Source organism: Cynoglossus semilaevis, chromosome 6, assembly GCF_000523025.1.
Source record: "Cynoglossus semilaevis isolate Cse_v1.0 chromosome 6, Cse_v1.0, whole genome shotgun sequence".
Classification (NCBI taxonomy): domain Eukaryota; kingdom Metazoa; phylum Chordata; class Actinopteri; order Pleuronectiformes; family Cynoglossidae; genus Cynoglossus; species Cynoglossus semilaevis.
This window is the reverse complement of record NC_024312.1, coordinates 9817596-9828018: the sequence shown is the minus strand read 5'-3', so window position 1 is coordinate 9828018 and position 10423 is coordinate 9817596. Positions and strand designations below refer to the sequence as shown.

The following is a 10423-nucleotide window of genomic DNA, read 5'->3' as shown; positions in this document are numbered from 1 at the left end:
ATATGTATGTATATATATTTTATATATATAATTATATATATGTATATATATAAATATATAATATATAATATATATATATAAAAACTTAATCTACAATAATATATATATATATATAATTGTAGATTAAGTTTTTTTTTTCATTTAATTTACCTTACAAACACATTTACTGGTTCAAAGCTTTATCTAATTTACTATTTAGTGTCCATCAGCTGTTGACCCCCGTCCACATTATTTAGTGTTTTAATCAAAATACTCCCCCAAAAACAAATAGTAAAAATACTAATTGCCATTACATTTACATTCATAATTACTTAATGTGCTGTTTACACACAACAACAACTACGCATTTTCTCACTTATTTCTACTTTGCCAACTGAATTGTTGACTTATATTTGCTTGCTGTTTAATTATAATGTTTAATAAATTTAATATTGCATTGAATATTGCCAATAGAGCATGGTATTTTTCGTTTTTTTTTTTTTTTTTTAAATATTCAATCTGAAAAAATTAAAACGACTGAGTCAAGTAATCAGTTAATCGCGATTTCGAGCGAGTCCAAGTCTAAATGACTCAAGTACTTTTGAGTTTTTTTTTAAAATGCCACATAAGCGGCAACCACAATGTTGTAACCTGTCGGGGGTGCTTCAACTTATTTTTATATTCAAATGCAATCTATTATCATACACAGGTGAGTGAACTCAGTATAGAACACTGATCTGAAATGAGCTTTTAATGGATAATATAAAGTAAATATTCAGGCCATCAAACAGCGCATTTTCAAAAGAAGTTTGGAAACACTGATATACCTTATGATTATTCTCTTTGGAAAAAGCAGATAAAACTGCAGAACTATGGGAAAATTACGACAGAAAAAAAAAGTACCATTCATAAGGCGGGCTTATTTGTAAGTGACATATTTCAACTAATCACTACTAATTTTCAACTAATATTTTCAATGCAACTATTACGGTACAGTACCTGCAGTGAACTGCTATGGTGGTGTTGTTATCATGTCTGTTGGCTCTGACTGCCTTGACAAACTTGATGAATGTGTTGCAGGACTCTGGGACGCCATGCTCAGGCCATGAGGTGTAGTTAAAGTGGCGAACCAGGATGTAGTGTCCATGCTGCACAGAAAAAAAAAAAAAAAAAATAAAAAAAAAAAAATTTAGCGTGGGGAAAAAATAGGACAATGAGTGTTTGCATTAAGAGACTTTAGATCTCTATATCTGGAACAAATTCAGACTTAACAGCACACAGGGCAAACGCAGCTATGATTTCCGACACTATTAAAAAATATTCATTTAGCAAAGTTGATAATTAATGCAGTATAATTGGACGAGAACATGTTAATGTCATCATAATAAAATGTTAGTGTAGTGAGTTAAGTATTTTCTGTCATGCCCCCCCTTGGGGACACACTGAAATACTATTGAGAACCTGATAACATGTATATATTTGTATCTGTACCAACCAATGTATGAGTTGCTGCCACCTAGTGGCTGGAGGCATGTTATCATTCAAGCATTACAGCAGTGGTACACTTATGTCCAGTGTGTCTTATTCCATTGGAAGCCTCTCACCTCGCCCCACTATTTGAGAAGTACTTGCTGTAGTGTTATCAATAATAGAACTTATTAAAGAAATTATTTACTACAGTACATATTCAGTTACCTTTTCTACTTTCAGCGTTCTGACGCTCCAGTCCGGAAAGACTTCTTCAGACACTTTTGATATGAGAATGTCGCTAAACACGGACATCGGCTTGTTGTCTTCAGGCCAATACTTGTGACAGCGAATCTAAAAAAAACAAAAACAAAAAAAAAAAAAAAACACAAAGACAAATAAAGCTCTGAAAGTTAGCTACCAAGTTCGTACACAGCATACTATTGGCTAATACAGTACAATGCGTACTCTGTGTACTATTGGCTAATCGAGCGTGCACTTCTGTTCCGCACGCTGATCGGCTCATGCATCGTAGCATATCTCAGCATCTCCCCATTGTCTGTCGGCCACTCTCTCGTTCACTTAGCGTTGCGTCGCTATTCTACAACTCTGCTTGGCTTTTTAATGCACGACTATAAAAAAAAAAAAACTGTCTTTCTTCAATTCCAGAGAGTATATCAGTGTTGTGTTCAACTAAACAGTCCCAGATTTCACACCGAGCAGGTAGCTTGTTTGTACATTGAAACCAGATTTTGAAACACGTTCGCAAGACCAAATGTAACGTTGACCGCTAACGGAAGTGTCAATGTGTTCATTACGCACTTTGCCTTTTTCGAAACACTGCGTAAGCATGGCGACGGTGCGCGTCCCTGTTTCCCAGATCATCCTCCAAAAGTCAGCCACTGTACCAGGCAAAGGGCCCTGAGTAGCTATGAACTCATTGGGACACAAGTAGCCCTAGAAAAAAAATAAAGAGAGTATATTGATATTTAATACAAATCAAATCATGCTAACACAACCCTTAAAACTCATAGCAACTTACCGAGACAAAGCTAGCATTGATATAGTCTGAGCCTGCAGTGCCCGGTTCCGACAGTAGTTTCACGCGGTTGTTGTTGTCTATAGATAATAACAGTATAAAGTAATGAAACAAACGAGTACAAGCGGGAACTAAGAAGATCACATTGCAGCTAAAACACAAGCTACAAAGGTAGCATATGCTAATATTTCACAGCACAGCATTACCACTCACAGGGCCTTATGTTAGGGAATCGGTTTTTGGATTTGTTCCAGGGGAGGTCAGCGTCTGTGGTCGCCAGGTCCTGCAGAAGCTTTGGGAGCGCCTGTGGAGGTAAGATTGAATACGTTACGTTTTTCATTTAAAAATACTAAAGTACCAATGACCACAACTTGTGAGTTTACGTCTTAATTGTTAACTAAAATAAGTCACTAGGCAGCCATTTTCTGTTCTTCAAAATAACAAAAATGTTAATTTAATTTTAATACTGAATGGGAATTAGATACCTGTTTATATCTATGTTTTTGATGTTTAGATAGGAGGGAATTTTAAATTAATTGATAGTATATTTCTGGGGGGCTAGAATGAATTCATTAGTTTTTAGTTATTTTTAACACAAGTGCTGTTGTAGTTGTGGCTGTTTTTTTTTTTTTGTTTTTTTTTTGATGTTTTTTAATCCTGAAATTTTGACCAATATCAAATTGATACCGATTCTTAGAATCAATGATTGATATAACATAATATAAAATTCTACATTTTATATTATGTTATATCAATCAATCAACAATCCTAAAGAGGATTGTTACTGCTCACTTTTACTAATTTATATTAATAAAAGTATAATATTATATAATTATATTTAAATAATAAACTAATATAATATATTATACCACATCATATATAATATTATATATTATATAATAATAATAATAGTAGTAAGTAATAATATATATATAATATTATATATATTAACATTAATTTATTTATAATTTAATTATTGTTATTGTTATTATTTAATTACTGCTCACTGCCAGGTAACGGGCTAAATTATGTCATTATGTAGAGCTAGGCACTTACAGCAAATTCTTCCTGGAACTTGGCGTTGTCATTGGCGCACAGATCCTCCACATGCTGCAGAAAAGACTTCTTGCTGATGGGCCTGACACAGGGAGGAGCAGACGCGTACAGACAATATGACATGCAGAAATACAGTACAATACATATATGGCTTTAAGCACTACTTTCCAAGGAACACGTTTGCAGATCTTCGCTTTAGCTACTTTAGGCATTACCTATTTATACAACCCGACTTACTTGAGAGACTTCCTGTAGCTCAGAAGTCTGAAAAAAAGAACAAAAAAAAAAGGATTACATTTTGAACAAAAATCAAAAATGATTCATTTTTCCAATCCAGTATAATACTGCAGTGGCATTCATGTTTCATTGTAAATGACTATATGAATGTCAGTTCACCTAAAAGGATTTTTTTTTAAACTATGGTTGGTGTTAATATAATATACTGATGATTCACAAGTGATAAAGCATTTACTAAAAAATAAGCCCCCCATAAAACACACAAACAAAATCCCTACTTACTGAATGACGTAAATCTCCTTTCGTCTAAAGAAGAAGGAAGAGTACCTGAACAGGTGAACAATGATAAAACCAAGACAGATCAGTGCTATTACCTGCGTTCATGACATTCTTGTGATGTGGTCATTTTTTTTTTTTTTTTTTTTTTTTTGCCATGCAATTTTAAACACATAATTAGAATACTGGTAAAGAATTCTCTCACGAAAACATCCCTTAAAAAGTCTTCCAAACTCTGCCGCACATTCTTATGTTGATTTGGCCCTATAGAAGTAACATGTCAACAAGCAAAACATTTTCTGGCTCCCCATTGGTTAAGAATTGGAATTTCAAAATTCTTCCAAAATGAAGACTACATTTAAACAGCCCAACAAACCTAGACTCACCGATTGATCTTTTCCTGTTTTACCTCCAGATCTGCCACAGCAGCCAGTTGATCCAGTTTATATTTAGCATCTATGATTTCTACTTCTCTGGGTGAATATGTGCCTCCATCCATCTTATGCTGATGGACCCTATAATGAGGATTAAACAAACAAAAAAAAAACAACACAACAAACACAGTTACACTGTATATTGCGTAGACTGGCTGATTATTAAGTTTTTGATTAGAATCACGTTTTTCCGGCCTAAAGTGAATTCAAACCAATGTCATAAATACAGAACAGAACAGACTGGACTTTCAGCATTAGCGTGAGTGAAGCTAGAAAAGGAACTTGTTAGAACTGCAATGCACAGATAATCCGTACAACAGAGTGATTGAACTCTTTTTAAGGGAAAAAAAAAGGAGGAAGGATTTTGTGTACAAAAATATATATATTTTTTTATGTACATTATCTCGCAGCTGTGGCTGAACTGTGCTGCATGGGGTTGTAGCTTTAGCAATTATGGCTACATTAGTTATCAAGGATGTTACATAGATGTCATTATATAACCATTAGTCCATGGCTAACCATTAAAGCCATTTACATGTATGCATTTAGCAGACAGTTTTATCCAACGCAACTTACAGACAGAGGAGGACTAACGTTACCAAGCGTGGAATCGAACCCTGGACTTCTCTGCTCTCGGCTTCCGAGGCAAGGTGTGCTAACTGCTACATTATGGAACCACTACTACTACTGCCGCTTACTACCTCAGTGGGGGCCGGCCTGAGGAAATCTTAGCGTAACCATGGCAATGGTTGAACAGTGAGAGGGAAATGGCTGCCAGAAAATCGAGAGACAAGCAGGCATTTGCAATCAAGTGTCTGTCTTTTGTATGAGGGGGGCCGTCAATGTCAAACATCAATCGATGTTTAATCACATAAATGAACCCTAATGAATAACAGCTAATATAAAATCAATTAGCGCATAATACTTGAATCTCAATGATGGCAAATAAGTGAAATGTCATCTTACTTGACCGCAACACAGATGATGGTGATAAGTAACACTGCCAGGAAAAAGGACAGCAGAACACCGAGAATGATCTGTTCATCTCTGGTCAGCAGACCTTCGTCTAAACACAAACAACACAGAAATGATTCGTACATTTTAAATATATATTTCAAACAATTCACTTTATCCCACAACGCAACCACTGCAAACACAGGGTACGTGACAGCAACAAAAACTTTTTTTTCTTTTTACAATTTTTACAGGATAAATTATTCTTAATACAGGATACACTTAACCCTTTCATGCATGACGGTCACTACAGTGGACAGCTATTAAAATGTCGTTTTCTATGATAAGAATAGGTTTCGATGGCAGTGTTGGCATATAAGCCTCTGCGGTGGACGCCTGAGAATCACCCAACACTGCCATACAGTGGTCAGCCTTTGCAACTGCAGAATAATTGTGTTGTGTTCAACATACAAAAAGAAAAATTTGGTGTATAAAAACAGAACCAAATCAGTTCTATATTTTTATGTCTAAAAACACTTAGTAACATTTTTTTAACTCAGTATATCATGGGTCATGCATCAAAGGGTTAATTCTGGTAATATACAGTATGTATATGTCAATGTGGCAGGGTATACTCCACAAACATTTAAACAGTATATTTTATTATTTTCAATCATCCAGGTAAATAATACATACTTATTAAAATATAAATATAAATGTTTGACATTTTGGATTATCACATTTTTACAGGATACCTTTAGTTCTGATGTGGTCCGAGTACTCCGAGTCTGTATATTGGCCCTTTGTGTTGGTGGCTCTGAACTTGAACCTGGTAGTTACAAAAAAAAAAAAAAAAAAAGAAGATTAACAATCTCATAGATTTTATAAATGTACATGTCAAAAACACAAAGTTTGTCTTTTGTGTGTCTGAGTTTTGAACTGACACATATGCTGTGTTTGGCTTAAGGGGACCGTTGCAAAAATGCCGAGTGTTGTTCTCCTTAACGCAGCTGTCGTTCTCTCCAATCACGTACGTCCTGGCCCTGGTGTGATTCTGCCTGTTATAAACTCGGACCTGTGCTCCCCGGCGCAACATATCGTCCTCAAATAAACAGACTGGATTCGGAAATCCCTCATCAGTCAGGTAGGGGGCAGGATGACCCAAGAATGCGTTCTTCCACACGGTCACATTTTGAACGTCTTTCACTATCAAATATAATCAGAGAACACCAAGTCAAAGTCAAGCTGCTGTTCTTCTCATACAGCACAAGTACTCTTGTGCATTAAGATTGAAAAGATACCACTGGCAATGTGTGTGTGTGTAAAGAGCCATACCTCCTGACTCTGCCACGATAACTTGGATCTTTACGATTGGTCCATTATCGTCATTGTAGAAACAAGCAGGAAGGCGGATTGTGATAGTCCTGTGGGTTACCATGGCAACACCCCCGGGGGTCAGTTGGACTTGAGGTATTTGATATGGTTTGGCTGGTGCTGGTGAGTACACACACACACACACACACACACGTTATTCAGTTTGCATGACTGGCAGTAATCAGCCATTTTTAGTTGGTAGTGTGGGTAAAAAAAACCAAAATGGTCGCTGTTCTTCAGAACTGCTAACAGTATACAGGGAGATGAGTGGAAAAGCAGACAAGCATGGGCAATTTTTGAGAGAATTGCCCCCCCCCCCCCAAACTTCCCTGAGGTGAACTTCAATAAGTCCAAGTACAGGTCTTAGACTTACTGATGATCATCTTCAAGCCACACTGAGGGTCTCAACTGCTTCCTCTCTCAAGCCAAATGTGGTTCAGATTTGTGAAAAGAAGCGCTGTCAAGTCTCTGGCAGCAAGAGGAGCCATGTTCCGAAGAAAAGTTCGTGATTTTCACTCAATGTTCAAAACACTTCATGGTCAGAAGAAATCATTAAAACTGTTAACATTTGAGGACTTTTTTTTTTTGGATTTGGGGTTTCTTTACAAACTGTTTTATATCGTGCTACTGTGAGATGTTGTTTGTATGTTTTGTTAAAGTTTCTATTGTTTTACATACATTTGAAACCTGCCCATTTTTGAGCAACAGCCGATAATATGTCCCTGTTAGAACATATTACTAGAAGTCAGAGGTGGGACCAAGTCGTTGCTTTGCAAGTCACAAGCAAGTCTCAAGTCTTTGCACTCAAGTCCGAATCAAGTCTCAAGTCAAAATAGGCAAAGTCCGAGTCGAGTCCAAGTCAAGACTGAAAAGTGTCAAGTCAAGTCCCAAGTCCTGCCGTTTCTGTTTCGAGTCTTTCCACTCACTGCCACTCGTTTTTTTGTTGACCATATCGTAGTTTTTAAATCCGAACAACACGATCTTTGCCATCATTTTCTCTAACCCGCGGAAAAGAAGACAACTCTTTCTCATCGGTTGTCCCGCAATTTGATTGGCTCGATATTATCGCGTCAAAACAACGTGGGTCTAATTTGATTGGATGTTGTGCCGACAGCACATACGTGCACAATGAGAGATACACAGCGCTCCTCAATTACTTACTTTATAATCTTTGGGTTTTGGGGGAAAGTATCGAGTCTTGTCGAGTCAAAGGGCTCGAGTCCAAGTGAAGTCACGAGTCATTGATGTTAAAGTCCAAGTCGAGTTCCAAGTCTCTTTACGTTTTGTCAAGTCGAGTCTAAAGTCATCAAATTGATGACTCGAGTCTGACTCGAGTCCAAGTCGTGAGACTCGAGTCCACGCCTCTGCTAGAAGTGTGTAGGCTATACCAGGCATGGACATACAGTAGCTTAGGTTAGCAAAAAAAGAAAAAAAAAAAGAAAAGAAATGTACCTTTGATATCTGTGCTGATCTGGACATCTGAACTAGGTGGACTCATACCAACTCCATTTTTTGCTGAAATCTAAAAAGAAAAAAAACAAAGATTTGAGTGGCAGGGTGGAATAACATAACACAAATGCTACAACCTAAAGCCTGTGAAGGTTTAGGGGCATCTGGAAACATTGGGACAGCGGTGCGTCATACCTCCTTACCTGTATGCTGTAGTTTTTCCCTCCCTTCAAGCCCTCAATGACAGCCGTCAACGTGCTGTTCTCCCCTCGAGCGATAATCAGGCTATCATTCTTCACCAGTTGCTGCTTTTCGTAGACGTGCACAAAGTAAGCTGTGATGTTTCCATAGGGCTCGTCTGGGGGTGTGAAGGTCACCCTCACACGGTTCACCTCCTCGGGAATAATTAATATAACCACATTTGTGGGAGGGTTTTTAGGCTCTAGAAGAAGAAGAAGAGCAGAAAATAACTCACGGAACCTGCAGAAGATGAGTGAAGGCGGTTGCACAAAATGGGAAAAACTGAAAATAAAATGTAAAACGAGGGGAAAGCTGTGCTGGAAAGCCAGTTCTGTTTAACCTTTTTTTTTTTCCTCTTACATTTCCCCCCCCTTTTTAATTACTGTGCCTGATGTGAAGCAGATAATATTAGACACATATCATCAGAGTCTTAAGATTTGTGGTGCAGTTTTGTCTCGAAATTTCTACTTACCCTCCTCCAGTGTTTGGTATTCATTGGGTCCAATAGCTTTCCCATTAATGGTGGCTAGAACCAGCGGCCCAGTGAAAGCAGTGATGGTCACGCGGTACCGAGTAAAAGGAGTCAAGTTTGTAACAACAATGGTCATCGGCTCTCCAGGGGCACGGACTGTTGTCATGTTCAAACCAGGACCGTACACCTGACCCAAGAACAGGATGTTGTCATTATGTGCATTTCGTGTCAATACAAAATCTCTAGGGAGTAGGGCTCAATATACAATTGTACATATATATATAATTTTTATATAACCTATGAATTAACATAATAAAATCACATAGGTTTGCCACCGCACATATCCCTGCGGATCCACCAGAAGCCAAACAATATCAAGGGTCTGCGTGACTGCCGACGACGAGGACAGAGTGGAAAAAGCTTTGATCAACTTAATATCCTGTACTCCTTTCTTCTAAGACACATACTTACGAAGTATTCGACCAAAATGTCCTGTGAGTTTAAAATGTAGTTTTTCACTACTGAATTTGTTGGATTAAAATGAATAAAAACTTGTGATGTAGGCTGAAGAACATGTTCCTGGGACATCATAAAAAGAAGAGGAAGAGAGAGCGAGAGAGACAGAGAGAGAGAGAGAGAGACATTGAAGTAACCTGCACCAGATATGACGTTGGGCCAGAGAGAACAGTTGGAGCGTCCCATGCAATGTGAAAGCTTCTAGAGGTGGGGGTTACTTTAAGGTTACGGGGTGGATCGTCAGGATCTGCGAGATGAAGATGAAATATAATCCTTGATACACGATAATAAATGTCATTCAAATTGAATTGGAATGGGTTTAATTAAAACGTCCTTTTAATTTTCTATCAATATCTTTAAAGGTCAACACAAAGAAAAAACACATAGCTATTTCAAATACTTTAAGTCAACTGTGAGGAAAAGACAGTTTACAGTTGACAATTCGTTTCTCGAACAAAATTCTTGACCGGAAAATTGTCGGTTGTCGTACTGCGTATAACTAGGTTGTCGAACAAGCCGACAACATCCAGCAGGCAGCAAGTGATTACTGAGTTACCATCAGCCCGCGATCGAGAGTTACACTATTTCTTTTATTTTTTTATTTCATTAAATGACCATGGTACCTAAAAAAAGCTAGTCAAAGTGGAAAGACGGAAGGGAAAATAGTGAGAAAAATAGTGTTTTAGATCTGGTTTTACAGTACGGCTCAGCAAAGTTGTCGATTTGTACCGTCATTAAGAACAAGGAAACAATAAAAAGAAGCTAAGGTTGCCCAAAGGAGTGACTGTGATCACCAAGCAAAGATCTCAGACGATTAGAAGAAGTCAGGTCAGTATGTAAAAAAATGCGTCTTACCTCCCAGATCTGTGCGCACATAACTCCAGTACGTGTATTCTCCCACTCCGGCGCTAGTCACAGCTGCCACTCTCA

The 10423-nt window shown here is 37.6% G+C and overlaps 1 protein-coding gene across 1 annotated transcript in view; it reads right to left on the bottom strand.

Annotated features, from left to right (window-relative positions):
- Nucleotides 1-907: 907 nt before the first annotated feature.
- Nucleotides 908-10423, bottom strand: part of ptprq (protein tyrosine phosphatase receptor type Q) — a gene marked incomplete at its 5' end in the record, with an annotated part of 29651 nt that continues 20135 nt past the window's right edge. The window contains 18 exons of the mRNA XM_025056340.1: nucleotides 908-1127; nucleotides 1675-1800; nucleotides 2269-2403; nucleotides 2489-2565; nucleotides 2699-2789; nucleotides 3542-3623; nucleotides 3779-3805; nucleotides 4061-4105; nucleotides 4441-4569; nucleotides 5455-5554; nucleotides 6198-6271; nucleotides 6387-6648; nucleotides 6778-6936; nucleotides 8269-8338; nucleotides 8469-8707; nucleotides 8978-9164; nucleotides 9631-9740; nucleotides 10349-10419. Coding sequence (XP_024912108.1) covers nucleotides 933-1127; nucleotides 1675-1800; nucleotides 2269-2403; nucleotides 2489-2565; nucleotides 2699-2789; nucleotides 3542-3623; nucleotides 3779-3805; nucleotides 4061-4105; nucleotides 4441-4569; nucleotides 5455-5554; nucleotides 6198-6271; nucleotides 6387-6648; nucleotides 6778-6936; nucleotides 8269-8338; nucleotides 8469-8707; nucleotides 8978-9164; nucleotides 9631-9740; nucleotides 10349-10419 — 2179 coding nt within the window. The remainder of the gene's footprint in view (nucleotides 1128-1674; nucleotides 1801-2268; nucleotides 2404-2488; nucleotides 2566-2698; nucleotides 2790-3541; nucleotides 3624-3778; nucleotides 3806-4060; nucleotides 4106-4440; nucleotides 4570-5454; nucleotides 5555-6197; nucleotides 6272-6386; nucleotides 6649-6777; nucleotides 6937-8268; nucleotides 8339-8468; nucleotides 8708-8977; nucleotides 9165-9630; nucleotides 9741-10348; nucleotides 10420-10423) is intronic.